General features: G+C 43.0%; 1 protein-coding gene across 6 annotated transcripts in view; it reads left to right on the forward strand.

Moving 5' to 3' along the window:
* SLC24A3 (solute carrier family 24 member 3) overlaps positions 1 to 26769 on the forward strand; it is a 454104-nt gene that overhangs the window by 259411 nt on the left and 167924 nt on the right. For all 6 annotated transcript variants that reach the window (XM_016146148.2, XM_016146147.2, XM_016146152.2 and 3 more), the window contains one exon: positions 10451 to 10527. In XM_016146148.2, the coding sequence (XP_016001634.2) occupies positions 10451 to 10527 (77 nt within the window). The remainder of the gene's footprint in view (positions 1 to 10450; positions 10528 to 26769) is intronic.

Consider the following 26769-nt stretch of genomic DNA (forward strand, 5'->3'; position numbering starts at 1 on the left):
GAGAGGGATCAAGGAGCCCCAGCAGTTCCAGCCCCTAGTGTTTGAGCCTCCCCTGCACAGGTTCCAGAAAGGCAATGAGTGAGTGAGCCTTCACTTATCCTGTTCCAACAACTGTGTCATTGCAATTGCATGAGCGGCTGAGTAAAGACCATTTAACTGACCCCAGTCAGCCCCCAGAAATATGAGACATCATAAAAAGCACTATGGTTGTCTTAAACCACTATGTTTGGGGTAGATATTATGCAGCAATTGATATGTATAATATATGTACGTGAGTGTACACATAAATATATATGTGTGTGCATATGTCTTGGGATATAGCCTGCCTTCTACCATCCTCTACTTTGTGTGTTTGTACACTTAAATCTGGCTTCCCCAACTGCACTGTAAACTCCAAGAGGCCAAGGCTGTTTTATACTCTCTAGTTATCCTCTGCTGGAGTTAGACCAACATTGTACACATAGCAACTGTGCCATTTATTTTTGAATTAAATTGATGGGGAAACATCTATGTGCATATCTGTGTCCTGAAAAGCTTTCTTTCATTATGGGATGCAACTGTAATTATAAAGAAATCAGAGCCTCTTTGGTCCTTGAATCTTTCTCAGAGGAATCCTGTATCCTTGGAAAGAACCATTTGTCTGAATCACTGAGAATAAGCCACTGGATTTGCTTCTGTGTCTTAGATTAAGGGAAAGATGCTGCTGCTCTTGCCAACCCTCCCACCTCTGGGCACTTGACAACTGGCCTCTTGGAAGCAATTTGGTGGGACCTTGTTTCCTCAGTCCAGACCCCCACAGGGTTTGCTGTCTCCATCTTCAGATTGAGAAGCAGCCTCTTTGCCTATCTACTCATCTATTGTTCCTTCGGTGATTGGAGATTTTTATGCATGTAAGTTTGATAGTCTGATCATACTTATATGAGCTAGGCAAGAAAACTTAAATATTGTAGTCTCTCATAGAATAATACACTTATTTGTATCCCTACCTTCCAAAATACATAAAGTTATTTGTATCTCTATCTTCCAAAATACCATGTACCTCAAACATTGAAAGGGTCATGTTTTGAAAGAATTGTTTTAATAGACTTTCTCCATCTATATGAAGTGCCTGAAATTCAATGTTTATGTGAGAAAAAATCAAAGGAAGTAATGGTATGAACTTCTTTTCCACTCCTTGAAAGACTGCTAAGTCATTTTACCTCACCCACTGCAGGAACTCACTGTCCAGCACGCCAGGTAAACTGCACACCAGCATCTTGAAGGACATGTTAAACCAGTCCTTGGGCAGTGGGGATGGTGAGGGGATCTTCCTTTCATTTGATCATTTGCATCTGGCCTCTGTGACATGATGGCCTAGTTATTACATCACAAAGTTTATGTTACTGCTATTCCCTCTACATATTTGTTTGAGTCTCTTTACTTGGAACACAAGTTGTGGTATTTATTATTTTGATCTCAACTATTTCAAGAACTAAGCAGAACTTTCCTTACTTTTAAAAATTAATCCTTAATACTTTTTGTGCTTGAGATAATGGCCAAATTTAGTCAAAAGTTTTATTTGATGGCTATCTTCTTATTTCTAAAGCTTCACAGATTCGTCTGGACTTGAAAAGCATTTATTAAACACCTACCTTTATTGCTGTGAATTTCAATTTGCCAACTTCACATGGGACATCAAAATCTGATACTTATGGGAGCATGTAAGAGAACTTCCAGACTCCAAAAGAAAGCAGGACACAATTTCACTCCCTTGTCTGAAACTGGTTTCCAAAATCATTTTGCCTCCTAACACACATTCTTGCCTCTGAGGCTTCAGGCATCATCTATCAGAAGACATCAGAACTTCCACAGAGGCTTCTTTGGGTTGCCTTGACCTTGAAATAGTTGTAGTTGAGGGCTGTAGAATACTGCAGCATCCCTTCCTGTAATTTCTTGTACTGAGTCCTCTTTCTATTCAATCCTTTGTGTATTTATATGTTAGTTGAAATTAGATTACTTCCTAGCCTTTCCACGATGTCTTACCAGCACATCCCAGTGATCTTCACTTTCCCCACTCAGTCACACTGTTATTTCAGGTTGCATTAGTTCCATGGAGAATTTGATATGGCTAATAGCAAGTTTTGGGAACGTTTAATGTGAATTTAGTTTACCATAAATTTTCTGCAGCAGTTAATCTAGAATATATTTTGGACTGTTCACTTCTAGTCATAGTAGAGTAGCTTATCTTGCAGTAATGTATTGGATTAAGAATTCTGAACAAACCAAAGAAAAGCAATTGTTTAAAATTTTTTTGAAAGCAAATAAAGTAAGCAAAGACTGGAGAGTATATGAACCTTGAAATAAGGACACCACACTGTGGGAGAACCACACCAGCTGGCTTTTTCCCTAATGAAACTCCCCAGTATGTGCAGTGCATGAGGGTTTGAGCTCAGACAGAAAGCAGCGATCTTATTAGGCTGAGGCATCAAAGATTAGTGTTTGGAGCTCTCAGAGCAAGTGGAAATTGAAGGACATCCTAGAAGGGAAGGCATCACAGAGAGGGAACCCTAAAACATACATATAAATTCACCTTAAATCTTTCATTGACACCTAAACTGTGCGTGCTTTGGGGGAAACTCCAAGCAGCTTATGGAACACAACAGTCAGGAAGCTGAAATTGCTAAATAGGGATTTCAGTAGCTACCAGCCCTGGGGAGACAGTTTGGAGTTTGAGTCCTAAAGTTAAAGGAGCTTAATAAGCAGCTCAAACGTTCTCTTAAAATCCTATAACAACCCCATCCAGGACCAAGAGCATCATCAAAACAGATTTCCGTTAGAAAAATATTAAAACTGCCACTAGAGGTGACTCTTCACTAATTTAACTTCCTGCTTAAACAAAACTCAACACTATTCAGAGGAAGGCAGCAGAATCCAGAGTCTCCTCAACACATCATCTGTAAAGTCAAATATACAATCAAAAATTGCTAGACACACATCGAGTAGATGCTAAATCCCTTTGCTTTGATCTGGCCGGCTCCAAACCATGATAATTCTTGCTCTGCTAATTACAGGGAAAATGATTCTCTTTTTCTTCACTTTTTCCTTGAGGGAAAGCCAGATTGCTGAGTACTAAACTGAAGAGTAAGTAGAGCTTGGGTTTTGTCAACTGATTTATCCAATAGTTTATCTATTTACAGTTCTTTCTACAATTAGTTGCGAGGGTTCCTTTTAGGTATTTATTTAGTTATTATAGACCAAATTTCAAGCCAATATTTTATATGTGGGTAACCACTTAATATATCTGCTCAACTATATTTGGTATCTTCGGGGAATCATATTGAAATACTTTTAATCCTCCTCCTCTTTTAATGGATTATACTCTAAAAGAAAATCATGATCAAAAGAAATTATTGTGGGAATCGCTATAGCTAGGCACAAGGAGTGCCAATCATTCTTTCATTTTAGGACTTTTCCAGCAAAGCTTTAGTGTAGGAAAATAAGAAGCTCATATACCTCATTCTCATTCCTATAACTGTGACAAACACTATTAACAGGTCATAATGCTATACCATACTGAGCCCCATTCAAGACTCAAGCTAATAGTAATTACCAATCAACTGATGAACAAATGAGATGAGATCTATTTTATATCACTGAAATTGATGATCATGGAATTAACATTCTTGAGAAACAACAGATTTAAACAGGAAAGCAGAAGGAAAACTTCAACCGTGCTTCTCACCAAATCCTCCTGGTATTACCTTTCCATCGGTAGACCAATACTAAGGTTACTTCAAGCTCTGAAATTCGATGTTACCATTTTTAAAAAATCACTAATTTTGAAACCTCCAGTCATTTATTATACACACTTCATCTTCTATAAAATAAATACATAAAGAGTGAACATTTTCAATATAAATTCCTATAGGGAATTACTACATTCAAAAAGGACTATTCTAATTGCATTTTTCCTAAGAAAGTTTTTTAGGTAACCTCATCCTCCCCAAAGATGTTGAGTAGGAATGGATGTTCCTTCTAACCATTGAGTGTCCTCTTAAGGAATGTATATCAGTATGTTGGTCTGAATTTACCTAGATCAGTAAGCAGACTTAAGAACTTAAGAGATATAGCACTTGAGTCAGACCCCTGTCATCCATCTAAACATTCTGTTTCTGACATTGGCACCAAGGGACATTTTGAAGAGCAGAGCAATCCAAGAGTGCCATAAAGTTCTGAATATAACAGAGCTATTTACCATAAATATTTTATTTCCTTTAATGAAAATTCATTAGTGCCACAATCATGGTAATCCTACATAGGCAACAAATGCAAGTTGTGAGCTCTTGCCCCGGAAAATAGGCCTCCTTCTATCCATTGCCATATTTGTGGCCTGAAACTACTACATTATTCATGAGATCACTATATTTTCTACAGTAGCTGCTGGCTCAGAGCCATGAGCAGCATTGATGCCATGGCATTTTATCATTGAGGAAGAAATTTGTTTCTAGTTCATCAAATTACATTTCTGTGCCCTGCCAGGCCAAAAGTCTATGTAACTGATGATTGGGGTTCTTTAGATGCAAAGAATGTCTGTTACCTTCCAGGAGAAAAGCTCATGCGATGATTGTTTAAAATCTTTTGCCAATATGGATGTGAGAAAAAGAGCTCTGAAGTGGAAATCAAGGAACTTCTCATGGGTGTTGGACCAATTTCAGCACCATGAAAAAGGGGCATAGACAGTCTCCCAACCCTCATTCAGGAGTAGGGGGATTCTATGCTTCTATTGACAATACAGGATGCATCATTTCTCCATAAATGCATGGAAGTGAGGCCTTTGAAGATTGCTGCCATTATTAGGGGTGTGGGAATTCACCTGAATATATGGATGAGTCCTTTGCTGGGAAATCTAAACTTTGTTGAAATGGAGGGGTACAAAAGTGCAAAATTCCTAGCTCCCCTTGTCTAAATATGGGTTTGCCAGAAGTAAGCTCTGAGAAAGACTTAAGTACAAGTTTATCTGGGATATAATCCAGATAGGGGAGTCCAGAATTGAGACAGGGAAGGGAAGCCAGTCAGTCAAAGGAGTGTTATAAAGCCAGTTTGTCATTGAAGATAGAGCACAATACTGCCGAGAACTTGTTCAAACAGTGCAGAACACACCTCAGAATTATCTGACCCAAATAAGGAGGGAGCTGGGGCATTTATACAACCACTTTTCATTAGACTTTAGTTGAGGGTTTCTCCTGGGGGAAAGAGCCATATTAATTCTTCAGCATATCCAGCCTGCAGTCTCCTGACAGAGCACCCTTTCTCAACTTTGTAGAAAGTCCTAAGGCAAAGAGATACAAGTGCTGGCAGTTGCTTTGCATGAAAGTGGTGAAACCCCAGGAATGAGGGCAGGGCATTGATGTCACAGGAAATACCCATCGTCCATATTTCTTTCTACATTATTTAATAAAGTAAAAGGAGCTAGCATTTGATAATTACTTCCCTGATTCTAGGTACTACATATTTCATAAGTATCATCACAGTTAATCCTCATAACAACCACGTAAACTGATACTGTTTTCATTAAGAAATTAAGACTGAAAGAGGTTAAAGAATTTCCCCAAGATCACTGAACTAGTAAGTGGGGATGAAGGGCTTCGAATACAGATTTCAGGCTCTTTTAAAACCCTGGATGCCTGTGGAAAGCGAATGTCAACTGCATAAGCATTGGGCTGAAGCAATCTTTCTCAGCAAATTTGACTGGTCATAACTCTGGTTGATAGTTTGATGAGCCCTGACTTGAGGCTTTTGGTTACCATGACCTGTGATGACATCCTTCCTTACAGAGATGCTGTTCATGATCTTGTTTCCATGCATACATCAATCCATTTCAATCCAGAACTTTCTTTCTGGCTTTTGAAGAGGACTTGTGCCTTTAAAAGTCAGAAAGAAAAAAGAAAACGGTCAATTTGCCCTTCTAATACAGAGGAACCGACATGCTAGAAAGTCAACCCCAGTTATTATCTCAGTTCATCCACTACCATCGAGTGAACTTGGACTGGTTACTTGCCTTCTTTGTGCCTTGGTTTACTTGTCGGTAAATTGAGGATAATACTCCCTATCACATAGAAGCAATGAAAAAGCAATGAATATATATTCATAGCACTTGATAAGGATCAGTTCCATCCTTAAATTCAGGATACTTAAATTATTAGGATGATCTCAGAGAGGGTTGAGAGTTCCTTTGCCCCGAGCCTAAGCTTTTATCCACTCAACTTGTAACTTCTCAGCGATCAGGACTGTGAATCCTTGTTCTTTCTATAAGTAAGCTGAGTGTGGTACCCAGTGCATGGTAAGGGCTAAATAACAATGTATTTTTTGTGCTTGATTGATTTGTTAATAAGTTTTCCAATGGTAAGACATAGGCATTAGAAGGAGATGATGTCCCAGCAGGCTGCAGCTTCCCCAGGACGCCCTGAACTCTCCCATTGCCAAACACTCTTCCTCTTGCATTCCTGTGGCTTGCTGGACCTGAGTATAAGAAGAAGGGTACTGAAATGTCTCTGAAATTTTTCCAGAGACTAAATATTTAGAAAATTAAAGTGTGATTATATCTACTCTCATACAGATTTTTTTGGTGGATAATTTTGTTCATGGGCCTTTGGTTATGACAAGTGTGTATGTTTGATCAACGAACACTCGTTAAGTGACTCTTTTATGCTGGGCACTTAGCTAGGTGCTGAGAATACAGAGGAGAATAAATTTACTCAAACTTTAACCACCAGTCTAGTGGAGAAGATGGAAGAAACCAAAAATTGTTGCAAGGTAAGGCCTCTTGCATAATTCTGTCACAAAGCTGAGGCCCATATTAGTTACGGCATTACTGAAGGTGGGCACGAATATGCTGGGTAACAAACAGCCCCCAAATCTCAGGGGCTAAGAATAAAAATGTTCTTTTTTACTTATGTTGCATGTACAAAATGTGTGTATCAGGGGCTGGAATTGTATATCAGTCACTCAGGGATCCAGGCTAATGGAAAATTCACCCCAACATATGTTTCTGTGAATGCTTAGACAAGAAGATGCAAGGTTAGCACTGGCTTTTAAAGCCAGCCTGGAAATATTATACATGTCGTTTTGCTCCCATTTCATTAACCAAAGCAAGCTGCCTGGCCCCACCTAGCCTTGAAGGGGACCCAGAGTGTACTCTTTCCAGGTCTTTGGAACAAGGAGAATTGGGGTATTTGTCAACAGCCTGAATGGCCACCTGAGTTGCAATCCAGTTGTTGAGGAGTTTACTGGAGTGTCCCTCCCAATGTCATTTCTCAACCAATACTTGTGTCTTGTGTTTATACAAAAACTATCTCCTGGGATTAAAAAAAACCCCTCTGAATTCATTTATACTTGTATTCACTTGGTATTTATCATTCTCTCTCATGGACCCTGGCCTGGTGGGTGCTGGCCATGGAGAAAGAAAAGTTCTTGTCCTTAGGAATTCTCAGTATAGTTGAGTTGAAGGTACACACAAGCAACAAATGACTGCAGTTCGGTTGGAATATTATTTGGAGGTACTCACCCAGTGCTAGAAGGCCTCAAAAAGTCTCAGGAAGTCTTCATAGGAGGCTAGTACCACACCTTGCTGGCAGGTTGGTTTTCCCAACATTCATGCCAACAGAAGAGGGAGCAGCAGGCTTTATGGGAGGAGCACGATGACATATTAAAGTGTCTAAAACAGAAATGTGGAGTCGCCTATCACTGCAGGGGAGGATCTGGGCAGTATTAGCACCCAGGGTTCTTGGGGCAGTCTTCAAGAGGCCAGTCAATCAAGTGCACTAGGTATTTTGGTATAAAAGGCTCTGGAATGAGAGCCGACATTCTGATAGCTGCCGAGGCTCAGATTCCTTCTTCTCAGAGTGCTAAGGGAGCTAGGCTTTTGAATGTGTTGATCGTCATCTGCGGCTGTTCCATTTGATCAATATGCAATTTATGTGTCTAAAGATGCCATATATGTCCCTGCTGCAGGTTCGGGTTTTTTTTTTTTTTTTTTCAAACAAAATAGAAAACACTCTCCATCCCCTGCAAACCTCCATTTAGACTCATCAAATTCAGACCTCAGGAAAGCAGCCAGAGAGAGGAGCAGGGCCACTGATTGCTATTGCCTTGGTAAGGGAAATCCACTCAGTTCAGGCTCTGTGGTTTCTATGGGAACAGCACTGCTTGCTTTTGCTGGCCCCCCGGGGCTGGTAAGATGTACTGAAAGGAAAACTGGATGGTGGTGGAGGGAGAGCAGAAAGAGAAAGAAGCTGAGGATTTTGAGGGTATTCAGGGGAAACCTCAGCTGGATGTGTAACTGTTCCCAGCTTGTCTCGTGGGCTGTGTGGCCCCAACAGCTTGATCATGGGAAGCACTTACCTGGAGTCACATGCATCATGAGTTCTCTTGGACTAAACACCATTCTGGAAAAACACCAGTACAAGGCAGGCAGGAATTGGTAATAGATAGCTTTCAACCTCAAGTCCAGAAAGGAAGGCATCTTTCGCACCATGCAAAAAGCAGCATCCAATCATTATGATAATTATGAAGAACAGTGATACATAGCCCAGTAAGCATGGCAGGAAGTATTTCACATACACTGTCTGCACTTTTCCCAGCAAGATGGCATTCACACACCCATTCTACAGATGAAGGAAATGGATTCTGAAAGGAGAAAGGATAACCCATGAGTTGTGTAGATGGGATCTGAATCCGGGCCTGATTCTCTACTTGGGCTCTTATGCAAAATCTAGTCAACAACTCAAGGAAAATGATAGCTTCCCAAAAATAGACGATCATCTGAGCTCACATCTCGACTAAGAAATACCCCTGGTTCATTTGTATTTGGGTGCAAAAAAGCACACTGTAGTGGAGGGCAGCTGGGATGGTATCAGTACCACCATCAGCCTGCAGGGGGCACTAGAAGTCCCACTTTGTTTTAAAGATGAGGAAACTGAGGTAAAGAGCCTCATCCTTCCAGTCCAACATCCACCCTGTCCGTACACTCTTCTTGCACAGCTATGGCTATTCTGAAGACACATTTCCCCGGGCATGTTGGTGGCACCAGAGTCTGAGTCAGCCAGGTGGGGAGCTTGCTCAGTCTCAGGGAAACAAGTTCAGCTGCTGTTGGCAGCTGTTTTCTTGAACTGTTGGGCCACTTGGGCAAGGTTGACCTACCCCATCCCAGGTCAGTGTCCAGGGTCTGCTCCCTTAAGAGTTTTTCATCCTGGTGACACTTAATAGGGGTCTGCTGTGTACACTAACTGTACTCTGTACTTAGACTAGAGGGAGCAGTGAGGAGGAACCTCAGGTCATTTCTCAGAGCAAACTGAGGCCCTGAGAGATAAAAATACATACCACCAAAGGCTATGCTATGGGAGTGCTGGCACTGAGCTTCTAGGTGCCCAATTGAGGACCCTTTCCTCAACCCCAGGCTGACCTCTTCCTTGGGAAAATTTAATACAATCATATCAACTACTTTAGAACCACAGCAAAGCAGCATTTCATGTAATTACAATGTGTATATTGATAGGCTGTGTGTATAGTACACAAGTAGAGGCTAATGAGAATAGTGATAAGCATTAGGGGCTTCCCCCAAATGAAGCTGTTGTTCAGTGGGTCTCCAGTAAGGGCTGTCCCTGAGTCACATTCTCTACAGCCAAGGTCATCTGGTAATGGACTTCGTAAATGAGCCAAAGAAGCTTCTAATGTGGTAGAATTGATGCTTAATATAATAGCACGTTACAATGCAGCTAACTCTGATGGAAATCTTAACATTTGGGCACCACCAAGCTAGACTCAGAACGAGAATCCCAACAGACCTTTGAGCCTGGACCCAGGTCGTCCCCTCCACCGCCTCCACCCTGCACCTATTGCTATGTGCTGATACCATTTATGCAACCGCAAGTTATGGTCTACCCTCTCTCATAGGTCTTACACAAGGGAGATTTGGAAGGTCACAGAGAAGGGGTATGCTGGTTACAGCAGCTGGGCATCACCACACCAGACATGCAGGTCATTTCTTGAGGCACCTGTGACTCTGTCCAGGGCCTTCTCTGGTCCCAGGAACTCACCTGACTTGGCCAGTGCTGACCTGGATAGTAGTTCACATATTTTCTCAATAACACTTTAAGTCACAAGTTGCAATCTAAAAACCACTCTAATGCTAAAGTGATGTGAATATAGTAGTAGTATGTACAATGGATCATGAAAATATATTGTGGAGGCAGAGTTCCAGGTGCTTCTAACATACTATATTTGTTGCCTACCTTCTTATCTGAAGAAAATACTGCATTCCACTCAAAGATTTGTGAGTACAAAGATGTAATTTTTTTCTCATCCAAATTCATGGGCCCCATATTAAAACAAGGACTGATAATGCCATCCCAGACCCCGGGCATGGAAACTACTGTCATCTGTACTGAGCTGGTTTTTTCTCTCCATTCCTTAGCCCTGCATGAATTCCCCAATGACATCTTCACCAACGAGGACAGACGACAGGGAGCGGTGGTTCTCCACGTGCTCTGTGTAAGTACCCCTCTTGTGGCTCTTCTGGAGACCCTGCATGGAAGGCCTGGCTGGTGGGGGGTGGGCAGTGAGGTGCCTACAGAGGCATCTCCCCTTCCTCTTCTTCACACACCTGGAGGGGGTCCTCTGAGCCCTTTGGGGTGGGGGTTGATTTCTAAATATACCCTTCTTAAGAGGACATAGGTTCGTAATCTGGCAAGTACTGTATGTATTCTTTCCAAAGCATGGGCTCTCTCTCTGCTCAAACATAACCTTCTTGGGGAACCCTTTTTTAACCAGCCTTTCTAAAAGGCCAATGTCTTTCCCTTACCTGGCTTAGTTTTTCTCCATACCACTGATCATTACCCGACATGTTATTATATAATTATTTACATAGTGTTAGCCTCAGTCACATGTAAGCCCCAGGAACACAAAGACTTTGTTTTGTACATGGTTTAATTCCCCAACTTGTTCCTGGCATGTGGCAGGGACAAAAAAATTTTGTTAAATTAGTGGATTAAGTACAATGGCAACTAACATAGAGTCAGGCACATAGTAGGTGATCAGTAAAAGTCCATCTGGCTCTGAATAGCTACCACTGCCCTAATACTTCCTCTGCAGACCTAGTGGATTGAACATCTTTGATTTTTCTTGTCCTCATTTGGAGAGTTTGGGGAGGGTGTGTGTGTGTGTGTGTGTGAAGATATATCTAAGGAGTAGCTACAGAATCAGAAAGACCCAGACCAGAGTCTGAAGTAGGTATGTATGTCAATGTGCTCTCATATCTCCACGGTATCCATCCTCCCCCGGAATGCTTTTAATTCCATTCTGGTTATTTATTGTTATGAAACAAGTTCTCCAAATTTAGTGACATACTCAGCAACCACTTTATGATGCGTATGGATTCTGTGGGTCAGTAATTCAGAACGGGCACAGAGGAAATGCTGTGTCACGGGATCCAGGCCTGGGGTGGGTTGATTTGGATGGCTGGCGGTGACACCAGCGCTGGGGATGGAGCACTGATGCTGAAGAAACCTCTCCTAAGGGGCTTTCCAATCCGATGCCTGGTATCTGGGCTGGGGTGGCCAAAGGACCAGCTTGGCAGGGACTATTGACAAGAGAACCTTTACGTGGCCACTCCAGTGTGGCTCCACATGGCACTCCAGAGCTCGGAGAGACAGAGGTTCACAATGGACAAAGAGAAAACCCCATGGCCTTTAATTCCTAGGCCTCAGAAGTCTCAGGCAACTTATCCTCTAGACTCTATTGCAGTAACAAGCTCACCATGACTTAAGGGAAGGGGACAGAAACCTTACTTTTCAATTCACACCTGGAGAAGGTCAGTAGGCACACCCTGGGCTGTGGAGTCAGACCTGACATGGGTTTAGACTCTAGTTCTGCTGTCCTCACTTTGGGCGCGGCTTCTGACAAGATATTTAACCTTTCCAGGTCCATAAGCCTTCCGAAGCCTGATTCCCTTCATGGTGAAAGCAATCAACTCTTAAAATCTTTCCTCCCTTACCCCAACCGCCCACAACCCTCCCCCTTGGGGGGTGGGGCGGGGGGGAGCATGAGAAGTCTCTTTTAAGCACAGATATTTTCTAAAAATACCAAATGATAAAGTAGATTTTTTCCAATGCTCCCTGCCCTTCAGGGAGCACATGCATGGAGCAATTAATACAGATGCCAGCTGCCCCATTTAGCACCAAGGAAGCTCCCTTGTCAAGGCTGAGGAGACCCAGGCACCGAGTTGGATCCAGAATTCCCTGGTAGCGATTAGCACCCTGATGCCGCAACATCTGAGAGACGAGGTTTCTACTCTTGACACAAACAGCGTGAGCATCCAGCCTCCCATGGTTGTGTTGTCGCCTGCAGCCAACAGGGCCCTTTCTTCTACCTCCCCTCACACATCCTCCAACTCCAGCTGAAGGCAGAGGAAAGTGCTTTGCTTTGTTCTTCATAAACCAAGGAAACCTGTCAGGCCTCTGCTGTCTGTGATAGTTCATTACCAAGGGGGCATGAAGGCGGAGCAGACAAAAATGGATGATTTTCCCTTAGAAACATCTCTAAAGAGTGGACAGAAGCCTGCGCCTTAAGCATTTTGTTGCCGTTGCTATCAAATTCTACAGTTAGCCCCTGTCCTGGGCTTTGCATTGTAGAAACCACAGGGCAAGAAATCCAGGGGCCAAGGTCAGCATCCACCCCTTAAAAACCATGCTCTGGACATGTAGAACTTCAGAATTCTCCACCCAAACAGCTGGTGCCTGCTGCCAAGGCCTGTGTAGGCCTCCTACCCAGAGCCACTAGTTAGAGAGAAAAGATCCAGGTGCAGAAGCTTGAACTTGCTGCCTGGGACATTCACGTACATGCACATGGTGCAGTATAGAGCCACTCTCAGGTGAGGAGGAGGAGGGCACATCTGGCAGTGGCACATGTTAGAATGGGCCTGCCGGTGCCCTCCCCAAATTCAAAGACCAAATCTTATGTTATCCTTTCCACAAGAGTATAAGCTCCCCCAGTAGGACATGAGCTTCACAAGAGAAGCTTCTTTGTACAGTGTCTGAGAAACAAAAGCAGCACTGTTCAGTGCAAGAATGAGTGATTCTTGTTTATCCCGTTTACTTACCATGGTGCCCAACACATTTGGCATGCTCAGGAATTATTAGATGAACTTCATTAGATGTAAGAAAAAAATACTTCCAAAGTTAACCTGTAGCATTTTGCTGGCCAGCAGGAAACAGACGAATGTATGATTTATTGCAGCTAAGTACAGATTTCCTGTACTCTGCTATCTACAGAGCATTTACTTGCCCTTGCAATATGGGAGTGGTGGGCTGAACCCTTCTAGAAGCCCAAGATACAGTTTCAACCTGCAGGGACCCACTGTCCCGCGGTGAGGCCCATTTATAGATAGCTCCTGTCTCATGCTAAGTGCGGGCCATGGTCTATGCCCTGTGCTGTGGGAGTGCAGAGAAGGCAGTCTGGTTGAGAGGTTCAGTTGAGGTGGACTTGAAGAGTGAGTAGGCATTTTCCAAAGAAGGAAGAAAAGGGATTCCAGTTAGGACAGGTAACTTGTGATCAAAGGTGTAGACTGAAGAGTCCAGGGCATCTGGGGTGAGCAAAAACTAAGGATGTGGAAGATGGAGAGTTCTGGGGGAGGGGGGACCCTTACCTGGGAGGCACCACAGTTGAAAGTGATGGGAAGCAGATTCCAGATCTCAGCACCTTGCATAGGAAATAGGGTCAGGCATGGCCAGAGAGGACCCAGAGTGATCTGCCCTCCAGTCAGGTGAGAAAGACACAGGTAGGCTACAGAGAAAGGCTCGGGACCATTTAGATGGGGTCCCAGAGTGCCAAAAGAACACCCCAGGACTGAGGAGGTAGATTGAGACAGAGGTGTCAGGGACTGAGTGTCATCCAGGCCCTTGAAGAGCTGTGTCTGCCTCCTCCAGTGAGGGCAGGGTCTTGGAAGTGTGCCTGTCACCCTAGCTTGCCCCAAAGAGAGGGCCATGGGGCTATCCTTTCACGGGGTTAACTCAACCAGAGAGCCCAGTCAAATTATACTCCAAGACCTGATGAACCTTAGCATTTGCACCGACACTCAAACTTCCCCATTCCACTTGGGCCCCATGGATGTGCTTTTTCTGTGAGGCCCCATTAAGCCTGTGGCCTTCAGCCTTAGCTGGGTACTGGGTTTTGGACATATATTATTCTGAGGACCTCCCAGAACAATCTTAGATATCAAAGCTTGCCATCTTGTTTTCTCTTATTTTCTTCATGCAAATACTTCCCTCTTTCGTGTGAGCTTTGTGGAAATCAAACAGCCATTTCTGGTAAAAATTTCCAAACACTATAGTTTTAATTTTCCCTTGGATCTTTGTGGTTTTGTCAATTTCAAAAGCTCTAAATCCTGAGATTGCACTAAATAAAAAAAAGATTTATATTCTTTCCAACTGTTCTTCATGTATGGGTTCCTGACTAGGGTGAAAATCCATCATTTGTGCAACTTTATCAAGAGTGACTAGCCACAAGAAAACACACTTTTCTTAAGACTTGCTGTATAGCCAGTCTGCTATAATGTTGACACTAAAAACTGTGTTCCCTGTCTGTGAGAAAATTTGTACCCTATAAACTCATGAAGCCTGCCCCAAATAGAAGAAGCAGCCTGTGAATAATTTTCTAGGACACTGGTTTGTTTGTGCTTTATATCATGAAATTTCACTAATTATCCTACATGTCAATAGCTGAATCTTTGAGATTATAGGGCAAGCTATACACTCTCTCTTCTAGTAAAAGAAGCTTTAAGTAATCAATATTTGAAATTCTTTCTCAAAATGGGTCTGTTTTTAATAAATCAACCTCCATGTGCCTTGTTAGCTTTGAAAAAGTATTTCTCCTAAGCTTCAAGCCTTCTTATTACATTTTAATATAATTCCTCTCTTCTAAGAAGAAGATACCTCTATATGCTTGTGAGGTGGTATAAAATACCAAACTCTCTAATGAAGCAAATTCCTGCTAAGTGAGTCTGTTTGGAAGATGAGCTCCTAACTGATCCAGCAACTCAGACCCATCCATGGACCGGCCCAGGAAAGGAAAATTAACAAGAATATTTCTGATGTCCATCTTTATATTCTAAAACCTGGACATGCTTCGAGGAACCTCACAGGAAACTTGGGCGTCAGTTCTGCGTTTACGGAAAGGACTTCCTCCTCTGTGGTGTTGTTAGGACAGCTGTCATCTGGGCCATGTCAGGCTTCCTAAGGTGGCAAAAGGTATGCTTGGGCCACAGGGAGGTCCCTGGCCATTTGCCTTAGGCCTCCTCTTATCCAGTGGTGGTGACTCCTTGTCCACATTTCCATCTTCACTGTACCCCCGTGTCAATGCTTATTTTAGGGGCTTACATGTGTTGAAAAGAGGTGGACTCCACATGGGGTGGGACATTTGGGAAGTTCAGGAAGGATTCATGTGCTAGGCCTTCAAGCCAGGGTTCCTGCATGTGGAGGTTCTCCAGGAACGGCAACCGGACCATTGCTAATGATCCCTGAGGCATCCCTGTATGATGATGTCCAGGGCTGGCTCCCAAGTTTGGTCGTCTTCCCCAAGGCCTCATCTCCTACTGACATTTTTCTTCTCCTCCAGCCCAGAAAGTTTTTAATCTGGTCCAGGAATTGGGGAAACTGTCTCAGCTTGCATTCAATTTTTTCTTGTTCCTAGACTAGCATTTTAAACTCAAGAATTTGCTAATGTCTGTCTTGTGATTCCGCTAAGACCTCTTTGCTCCCCAAAGCCACAGAAGAAACCAGTTGGCATTGGAGGAAGGCCCTTGGGATATAGGTGATGAAATGTGATTGGGATGGGAGGGGGAGGAAGGAGGTTATTCAAATATCATCCTCCCTCTGAAACTGGTTTTTCTAGGTCCATTCCGTATTTCCTTGATGCTGCAGTATTCCCAGCTAAGCAGAGTGCCTAGATGACCTGGATCTCTTTATCCTACCCTCTCCACACAGCCTTTGCTCCCAAGCTGGCCCTGATTCTACCTGGTGTCCTCTGCACACCTGCTCTGCTTGCTCGTTCCCTACCTATACTGTTCACTGTTTCTCAGTTCTTAGCCCTAGAAGTCTCTAATTGGCCCAGCTCATATATTCCTGCCTGACCATGGATCAGCAGCTGGCCTATGAGTTGACACCCCCTGAGTCAGGACTTAACCAGACAGTGTAGTGGAAGAACAGGGCTTCCCTCAGAAGGCACAGGAGACCTGGAAGCTCCTGATGGGGAATCCGCGCTCTGCAACCCCAACCCTAAACTAATAATCCCCCCACCCTGAGAGAAAGTGAAGGCTAATTTGGATGTGTTCTTGAGGAAAGGAGTGGGAGAGAACCCAGGTCTCAGGTGAGAAGGGCTTCCTAACTCCTCTGAGCTTTCCAGTCCCCTTTCAGTCCTGGAGGAGGGGGCTATCTGGCAGGGGCCTCACCAAATGGATGTCATTTCCTTGGGGCATGAGTTTCTTACATTTATCTCTGTCATTTAATTTTAATAACTGGAGGAATGGTTGCTCTGGATGCGCTCCCCTCCCTGGGGCCCAGAGTGCTTTTGCTAAGGGCCAATGAATAAACTATTTAATGAAATAGCAGTTCTTAGAAGTGGAAGGGCCAGGCTACCAGCAGGAGGTGAAGGAGGCCCTTTCCAGCTCCCCCTCCCCCAAACCCCTAGAGAGTCAGCTTTGCATATCAAAGCTCACCTTCCACCTCAGCCCCGGGGTTTATTTTTGTCTCTTTAAAGCTTTCCTTTTGCTTTTTTGGCTCTGAGACTCTACTTTTAGAGACCAGCACCATCTAATAGAGCTTTCTGTGCCGATGAAAATGTTCTCTATCTGTACTGTCCAATACGGTAGCTGCTAGCCATGTGTAGCTAGTGAGCACTTGAAACGTGGTTAGTGTGACTGAGGAACCGATTTTAAATTTTATTTCATTTTAGTATAAATTTAAATAGTCACATGTGGCAAGGGGTTGCCCTAGAGGGCCTACAGATGAATTCTAATTCAGCATCTTCCTTCCCTTTGCTTATGTTGTCAACGTGAAATCAAGAAGCAGTGATGGCCAGGAAAAAAGGTCACCAGCAAAGAGGCTCTGCTCCTCTAAGGGATGGCCACCCTGGGTTTAGCAATTCAAACAAACAGTTTGCAGGGAAGATATTGCCAGGCCATGGGCGAGTGGGAAGAGGATTGAGACGTTCGATAAGGAGAAAGTACACTCAGATTAAGAGTGAGAAAATTTATATATCACCAACAAGTTCAGTGCTTTGGAACAAGTCAATGAACTCCTGGCCTCAATTTTCCAATCTGTAAAGGGGGAGCACAGTAAATGTTGGATTTTTTAATGTTTCTCTTCTCACCCCCCCTCCCTTCTAAGGGCAGCTCACGAGTGTTTAACCCGTCACAAAGCTTCTCCTGTCATGGGATCAAAGCCAGATCCATTCAGAGATATCAAGCAAGGCCTGTGAGCAACAGGACAGGGGTGTCACACAGGCCTCTCTGCAGCTGGTATTTCTGATAGGCTCAGGGGCTTGCGCGGGGAGGGGTGCTGCTGCAGGAATTTTGAAATTTAAGGAGGCCCAGCAATTTCATGCTGGGTGTTTATATGAAGAAAACTTAAACACAAATTTGTAAAGATCTATGTTTCCCTATGTCCACTGCAATGCAATTCACTATAGCCAAGATATGGAAGCAACCTAAATCCCCATCAATAGATGATTGGATAAAGAAGTTATGGTACCTATGATGCAGGACAAAGTAAATCCCCCCAAGTGGGAGGAACTCAAGCCCGGCCCTGAGAAAGAAAAGGACTCGGCCGAGCATAAGAAAGAAGTCCAAAATTAGAGTCAAAAGGGAAGTTTATTAGAGAAGGGAAAAAGCAAAGACAAAAAGCCAAGACAAGAAAAAAAGCCCAGAGTGTGAGGAATGAATCCAGGTTATATATCATTCTTAGTTTCTGTTAATGATAGTTTAAAGACTGTTTACTCATTTTCTTTTGATGATATGGGCATAAGGTGAGGAAGGATAAGAGTATGTAGCATAAAAAGATAGAATATGTAGCATGAAAGGCCTACTGGCAGTTCCTAGCTTTTGATCCATAGGCTCTCCATGGTTTTACCCACAGGGAATGAATAATTCTATTTTGTGTAGGGTGGCACTTAAAGACTCTATTTTCCCTTCATGGTGTGGGGAAATGTATTGTTAGCAATCCTGGCAGAAATCTTTTTGTTCTGCAGGTTTCCTAGTGATCTAGCTGTGGAGCTGTTCAGCATATTTTAGTCTCTGAATACAGCTTGATTTAAGCTTTTAGTTCTCTTACACACACATGCACGTGCACGCACACACACACATGCACACACACACTGGAATATTACTCAGGCATAAAAAATGAGATCTTACCATTTGCAAGGTCATGGATAGACTTAGAGGGTATTTTGCTGAGTGAAGTAAGTCAGACAGAGAAAGATAAATACCTAAGATATGATTTCACTTAAATGCAGATTCTAAGGAACAAAATTAAAAAACAAACTAAACAAAAACAGACTCACAGATACAGAGAACAAATAGTAGTTACAAAATAGTCATGGGGATGTGGACCGCAGCATAGAGAATATAGTCAATATTATTGTAATGCTGATCGTAGTGCCAGGCGGATGTTAGAGTAATCAGGGTGATCACTTCATAAGTTATATACATGTCTAACCATTGTACTGTATACCTGAAACTAATATAAAATTTTATATATATATATATATATATATATATATATATATAATCTAGTCAGCAAGATCCCAGCAACAACTCACTCACTCGCTGGGCAGACATGTTTAGTTAAAGGATTTCACCCTGGAAGAGAAAAATGATTAGAAGAACTTGTGGAATTTGCTGTTTACTCTTGGAAATGTGCTGAGCATGTCCTTAATTTGTCAGTATCAACAAAAGCTTAAATTGGTGTCCAGAGAGGATTAGCACAAAGAGAGTAAATTATTATATTTCAATAGATCTCAACTTACTCCCTCCCCTCCTTGCTCCCAAGACTTCCTTCAGAAGGCCCAGGTCTGACCATGATGCTCATGGGCTGCACACAGGCTTGCTGCAGATTGACTCCCCAGGACCCCTGAGCTGGAGATAAAGCATGATGGGCTAGAGCCTGCACTTGAAAGAAACCCATCTGAGATTTAGTCCTGGCTTTTTCACATATTACCTACACAGCCCTGGGCAAGTTGCCTTGCCTTGCCTAGCCTGTTTCCTCACTTGTCCCTGGAGATATAGCACCCACCTAATAAGGTTGCTGAAGGCAGGCATGCCAAGCTCTTGGTAAGGTTTCTGGCACTGCATAGATAATATTCCAGCTGAACTGCCTTAGCTCTTACAACTTGTGTGTACCTACTTGACTCTCAACTTCCAGCCCCTGTGACTCTGGACTTTTTCTGGTCCTCAAAGCCCATTCTGCCAGAATGCAGGATAGGTTGGAAGTAGCCCTCAGACGGAGAGGGGTTGGTGGATAAATACCTGCTTTTTTGTGCCTCAGTTGGGCTAAATGAAGCAAGTGATGTGTTTTAGCCTGTCTCCTAGAGTTGCCTGAGCAGGATAAGTTGTAAGTCCCCACTCAGTGCCTTGCTGCATAACACCCTGATTAGCTGCCTGACCTTCCCCAAAGGTCATTTTCTGCTCATCTCCTGCTGCTGCCTGAGATCCCCCTTCCCAATTAAAGGCCTTGCACTAGATTCCTGTATCCAGGTCTGCTTCTGAGGCACAGGCTGAATAAAGATTACCTACCATTCTTATTATGCCCATTCGATCCCTCTCTAAAACCCTTGAGGCTACAGGAGATGCAGAATTCTGAGACTCCAGTCCCTTACAGACATCCCCAGACCAAGACATGACATGAGTTGATCTACTCTCTCTGTGTTTCATGTCCTAAACCTAATGCAATATAGAAAGAAGCTTGGGGAATGAGCTTTCGAGCAAACAGTTTTCAAATTTGATCTTATGAGGAGCCCCAAATGGTGATGGGAGTGATCATGCAGATTGCTTAGATAACAAACGTTTACCCATGGAGACAGGACACCTGCAGCCTGCTGTATGCTCCTCTTCATTTATTTACCTAATTTATTTTTTGGTCCACTCATCCCTACACTATATATTTTAAACTTATTTGTTCTGTCATATAGAAAATAAACTTTATGTGTTCCTCTGAGATGACATTGCTAGTAGTCACAATTTGTATCCAATAATTATGAATTGATTATTTATAATCTTGTAGCATTTTTTTCCTCTGAAAAGTATAAGTTTGAAAGCTAAGTAAACAATGAGGTACTGCAATTTTCATTTATCATATGTCTTAGCTTAAAAAATTAGTCTTCAGCAAGTATTCAACAAATCAGTCTGGATAAAATAGTCAATTAAATGCTCTAATTTGTCAGAAAACACCCCATGTATTCTAAATGTTGGTGCTCCATGGTTTTGCTCAATAGTTTCCTGATGATTTGGTTCTCTGGAGAACCTCAGTACAATACCTGCTATTTATCATGCCTTGAGACGTCAGAATAAATGCTATCCAGAGAGAACTTTGGTTTTTATTCCCTCTATTTATTATCCACCCCCTCATATAAGAGAGATTCCAAATAGGAGTTTCAGGTTTAACAAAAAACCCAAAAATTTCCACACCCCAGGGCCCCAGATCTGCAGCCTGTTCCATGGTCTAAGCAGTCATTTCCTTCCTGCAGATCTGCACAGGAAGAGCTCCATGGCTGAGACACATGTCTCAGGTGAGGCTCCCCCAGAAGTTTACCTGAAACAAGCTGTCCAGGGCAGGTGCTTCATTTGGAGGATGATCCCAGGAAGTACCTAGGGAAGGAAGCAGAGGAGGAAAAGCAGCCTATGAGGGCTGTGTGATAAATTCATTTACACCCCCAGCTAGAGTTTACACCCCCATCCCCTAAGAGGATAATCCTAACCCAGGTACAAGAGAACTTCTGGTATTTATCCCCTGCCTCCTGTCAGGCACTGGCTGGGAGCTGCACTTCCATGGGAGGCAAGTTGTCTTGAAGCCCTCCAGCCCATAGATGAAAGTTGTCCAGTTGTCATGCCAGGAACATGAGCACCAGGGGCAAAGGCTGGCACTAATGTCTGTCACGACACATACCAGCTTTGCCTCCACAAATAGGAGTGGACTTGTACCACACCTGTGCCCACACCTTGAACTCATCTTGAAGATCCTAGCTGGCAACTTCCTCTGGGTCTTCTCCCCAGTTCCACCTTCCACACACAAGCTTAGTGTGTGTGGTTGAGATTCAGATGTCCCCTCTGTGAGTTCACCTGGCTGGGAACTTCTGAGGCTAGGTTTGGCAAACTCTCCTGTAGCATTCCAGTCTGTCTGAACCAACCTATTGTGGGAGAGCGGGAAAAGATGTTATCCCTCTCATCCAGTAACTGTGGATTGTCTACAGCTACCCAGTTCCAACACCCCCATGTGGAAGAACTGTCTACACTTCCCTCAGGTATGCTATGTCATCCCCAGATCTCCCCTCCCTGGACCCTTCTTCCCCATTCAGCCCATGCATTTCCCTTCTGACCTCATGAGCCAGGAATAGGGAAGGTCTTATTACGAAGCCCTTGTCTCCTTCAATGTGTTTCCTCCAGTGCTGCCTCTGACTTTGGATTTTACAAATTCTATTAGTTCTGCCATTTCTCAGGATTAGTGTCAAGGTCAAGAGTGCAAGCCCTGATTCTGCCACATACTGCCTGTGTGACCTTTAATACTCCGGACCTCAGCTTCCCCATCTGTATATGGGGATGAGGCTAGCCCCTATCTCACAGGAGATCTGTTGTGAGATGAGATAAAGAATGTAACATGCTCGGTCCAGTGGCTAGCACATAACAGGTACAAGAAAATGTTAACTGTCATATTATTTTTATTGTTTTACCTTCCATCAATCTATGGTCAACTCTTGTCCATGACAGTGGTCATCAAAATGATCTTTCTAGCTTCAATCTGTTCCCATCCAATCAAAATTAAGTGCTACTAGCAACAGATTAATGTCATGAGTGCAATATTGAGGATGTGCTTTGCCCAGACCTCTCCTGCAGCAATGCTCCCCACCAAAGGGCCAACCTGGCTTGGAGGGAGAAGAGTAGATTTCAGAATAAGACTATCTGAGTTCAAATGCCAGCCTCAGAGCCCTAGGTACATTGTCTTGGGCAAGTCACTTGCTTCTCTGTGCCTCAGGTTTCCTGTAACATGGGAATAATGATAGGATCTGCTTCAGAGAGCTCTCTGTGTGGGAGTTAGAGAAACTAATCCAAAGAGGGAAGGAAGGAGGGAGGGAGGGAGGGAGGGAGGAAGGGAGGAAGGAAGGAAGGAAGGAAGGAAGGAAGGAAGGAAGGAAGGAAGGAAGGAAGGAAGGAATTCTGTTAAGTGCTTAGAGCACACCCTGGCACTTAGGAAGTGCTCAATAACTCTTAGTCATTTTCTTTATAGTCTTTGTAGAGTGTCCCTGCCAATCATGTGCCAACAATTTTTCCAGTCTCTTTTTTCCCTTCTTCTGTACATTCATATTCAGTGGTCACTGGTGTTTTGGCACCAGGGACCAGTGCTCTTATGAGAATCTAATGCTTGATGATCTGAGGTGGAGCTGAGGTGCTGATGCTAGAGCTGGGGAGCAGCTGCAAATACAGATGAAGCTTCGCTCACTGGCCCACCACTCACCTCCTGCTGTGTGGCCCAATTCCTAACAGGCCACGGACTGTCATATATTATAGTCTAGCAAAGGCAAGTTCTCCACTACAAGGAAATCCCAGTGCCTTCTTGCCCTCAGTTCTTTGCCAGGCCCCCATCATCTTTGCTCCTAAAAACTCCTGCCTGATGCCATCTCCTCCTTGAAGCTTTCTCTCACTTTGCATAAGGAAAAGTAGGACTTTACATGAGCTCAGATCTGCTCCTACTCTAAATTCCCACTTACTTAGTTCATCTCCCAAGGAACTCATGCCAGCCACTCTTTGTTATATCATGTGTCTTACCTCTCCCCCTCTCCCCAGGTTAGTGTTAGTGAGCTAGGACCATGCTTCAGTCATCTTTAAGTTCCCATAATTCCCAGCATAGCACCTTGTATGCAAGAATTGCTCGTTGAAGGTGTAGTGTGTGAGTAAATGAATGAATGGAGTACACTTAGTATCTAGGATGTTGTGTATAGGGTCTGTTCTCTAAGCTGGTAAGAGTTAAACAATGAAAGAGGTAAGCAATTAAAATAATACAATGTTTTCATGGGTTCTGGGGGTTGTATCAATCCTGAACATAATGAGATGGTCTTTTGGGGATGGACCTTCATTGAGAGAAATGTACTGAGTTACATATTCAGGACACTCCAGTGTAAAAGGCAAGAAATAACAAGTGAAAGAAAGTACACAGAGTCTGCTTACTTTGGTTACATACCTTGTCTCCACCCATAATTTTGGTACAGCCCAAGTAGCTTGGACATTGCAAAGATCCAGTGACAAGAAAGACCCACCCCTGCAGAAATGAATCTATTTTACAATTTTACAATAACTCAGAGTCCTTTCTGAACATTTTCACTATCTAAACAAACTTTTGTTAATGACAATCACAATGTTCTCTAACTCTATTAAGTTAGATTTTTTCCCTGAAGGGTTGGCCTCTATCTACTGAGGTCTTATTAAAGCAACCAAAGGCAGCGCTCACGCATGAAAGGCATCCAAATATGTTATCTGTTAAGGATGGGCAGAGGTGGGTTTGGGGCTGTAGCTTTCATTTCCAAAGCTCGTTTAGCTTGGGGACCAATTATAAGAAAGGGACCAATTATAAGAACCTTGTACGAAGTTCAGGACTCCACCAGGACTCCTCCCTTTCCCGGAGACTGCAGGGAGCGTCTTGCTCTTGTTGAAGGCTCCTGAAGATTTCCCAGAACTGTTCTCATTGCTGACACTCTTGTTCTCACACTTTAAGGAACTTCAAGGACCTCCAAAGATAACTTGTCTTTTCAGTTTGCATGATCATTGGAGAATTTGGAATAAGTTCAGAGAACATTTGGAATAAACTGTCAACCCTCCCATTCACTGTAGGCTGGTGCCCAAGATGGGGCCCATTTACCCAACTCTAACCCTCAGGACATGTGTCCTTGACTACCTATGATGCCCTCTTTAAGAGTCTTATTTCTTGAAGTTCTCTTTGCATTTCTCCCAAGAATTCTAGCAGCAAATAGATTTCTCAGTGACATGCTCTTTCACCTAGAAATCTCAAAGAAAGTATGCAGATTAGATCCAATTGTGGCCCTCATTCTTGGGCCTTGGGTTGGGATGCTTTTCATGAATTCTTGTGGTAGGAATACTGAGGACTTCCTGCTCCTTGCCCGTAGATAATCATGGGCTCTGTCTTGGCAGCTATTTCATTAATGCTCTGATGGACCTATTTTTTCCCTTCTTGAACTTGTTAGAACTGTCTTTTCCTCTGTAGTATGGATGTAGGGATTAAGGTAGACATGTTATCATAATACTTTCCAGCATATGAAGCTGTGACAGGACCAGCAGCTTTGGCTTGTGCTGGGCCCTTGCATCCTCTCCTGGACACAGGCCCAAATTCACTTGACTTTATCGCTTTTTCATTTTACAAAGTTGGCTTGAGGCAAGATCCATTACTCTTCTCCATAGAGAGCAGGTCCTGAAGGGTAATTTTATTCCCATACTCATATACACATGGCAAAATGTGAATGTACACATTACACAGACACATGCATGTCTGTGAATACTATACTCTTTTTTTAAAAGACAGTAGTAAATTATTTTTAATATATTAGGCACAATTACTTAACCTGGGATTCTGGATAAATAAAGGTGTGTATGTTTACTAGTGTGTGTTTTTGTTTTTAATATCTTCCTTGGAAACTTAACACTCTATTGAAGAGAGAGCACAGGTCGACATGGAGTCAGAATATAGTTTGAAAATAAGCTATGATTTTTTAAAACAACAGTCCTCAAACTTTTTGGCACCAGTAACCAGTTTCATGGAAGACAGTTTTTCCATGGACCAGCAGCAGGAGAGGGTGGTTTTGGGATGATTCAAGTGAATTACATTTATTGTGAACTGTATTTCTATTATTACATCGTAATATATAATAAAATAATTATACAGCTCACCATAATGCAGAATCAATGGGATCCCTGAGCTTGTTTTTCTGCAACTAGATGGTCTCGTTTAGGGGAGATGGAAGACAGCAACACTCGAAGTGTGTTGCTGATGTTCAGTCTACTTTGTAATCTCATTTTGGTTGCTGTCACTGCAGAAAACCCTGCTTCACAAAGACAGGATATTGGAAACGGAAGCAGGCTTTTCAGTGCTTTTGTGGCAATCTCAGGATATTCTGCCTTGACTTTAATTCAGAACGCATGGAGATTTGAAGTTTTCTCAAACATACTTTTGAGGCCACCATCATTCATAACCTCAAGCAGTTGATCCTTTTTTAGCATGGACAAAGTCGATTCACCTGGCTTATTTACACATGGGTTGTGGATCCGTTCCTTCCCAGTTCAGGGCTCTTTTGTGGTTGGAAAGTAATGCTCAAACTCTTTAAAGCTGAGATAGGTGATCATGCACCAACTAGGAGAAAGAAGGCCCTGACTCAGTCTCTTTCAAAATTTCTGCAAATATTTGAAACATCAAAAATCCCAATGTTCACTCGTCGCCCCCATAATTCCGGTTTGGCTTTGAATGCAGCCATTTTGTCTGCTGACTTGAACACAGTTGTCATTCTCTCCTAAAGAGACAGATTGATTGAGTTGGTTAAGCAAGTTGAATATGTCACGCAAGTAAGCAAGTTTTGCGATCCATCCAGTGTCACTGAAATGTGTTGCCAGTGGTGACTGTTTTTCTAAAAGAAATCTGTGGACCTTCTCTCATAACTCAAAAACTATTGCCAGTGATCTACCTTTAGAAAGCCATCTCACTTCCGTGTGTGCTCTGTGCATCCACCTCCTCACTGCATGAACAGACTGAGTTAAGGGCATGTACTTTAATGTGGTTGATAATTTAATCACATCCTGCAAACCATTAAGTTCAGGTGACATTTTTTGGCTAGCCAGCATTTCACTATGGATGACACAGTGTGTAGAGTCACATTCAGTAGCGACCTCTTGGACCCAAGTAGTGAAACCAGAAAGCTGTCTAATTATGGCAGCCACTCCATCAATGCATATACTGACACAAAAGGACCAATTCAGTTTTCCTGATGTGTAACCATTCAAAGGTCTGAATACCTCTGCAACTGTGGTATTGGTTGACAACAAAAGTGTACATAACATATCCTCATACACATCCTCCTGAAAAATATACCCACAAAAACAAACATCGTTGCCTTATTGTCAACATCAGTAAACTCGTCAACCTGGACCGTATGCCACGGTGACTCATGAATCCTCTCTAACAATTGTAACTTGGTATCCTCTGCTATTTCATCAATTCATCTAGTTATGATGCTAGCCGAAAGAGGAACACATATCACCTTTTGAACTGCAGCCTCTTCTAAAAGTTCATGACAAATGTCCTTAGCAGCAGGCAGGATCAACTTTTCACCAATAATAAAGGGCTTCTTAGCTTTAGCAATGTGGTTAGCCACTAAGAATGATGCTCTCAGTGCAGACACAGTTGATGAAGTGGTCCTCAATAATTGCTTCTGTTCTCTGTGTTCATGTTTTTCTTTTCTTTTGAAATACTCCAAAGG

The sequence above is a fragment of the Rousettus aegyptiacus genome, unplaced genomic scaffold, assembly GCF_014176215.1.
Source record: "Rousettus aegyptiacus isolate mRouAeg1 unplaced genomic scaffold, mRouAeg1.p scaffold_m13_p_12, whole genome shotgun sequence".
Classification (NCBI taxonomy): Eukaryota; Metazoa; Chordata; class Mammalia; order Chiroptera; family Pteropodidae; genus Rousettus; species Rousettus aegyptiacus.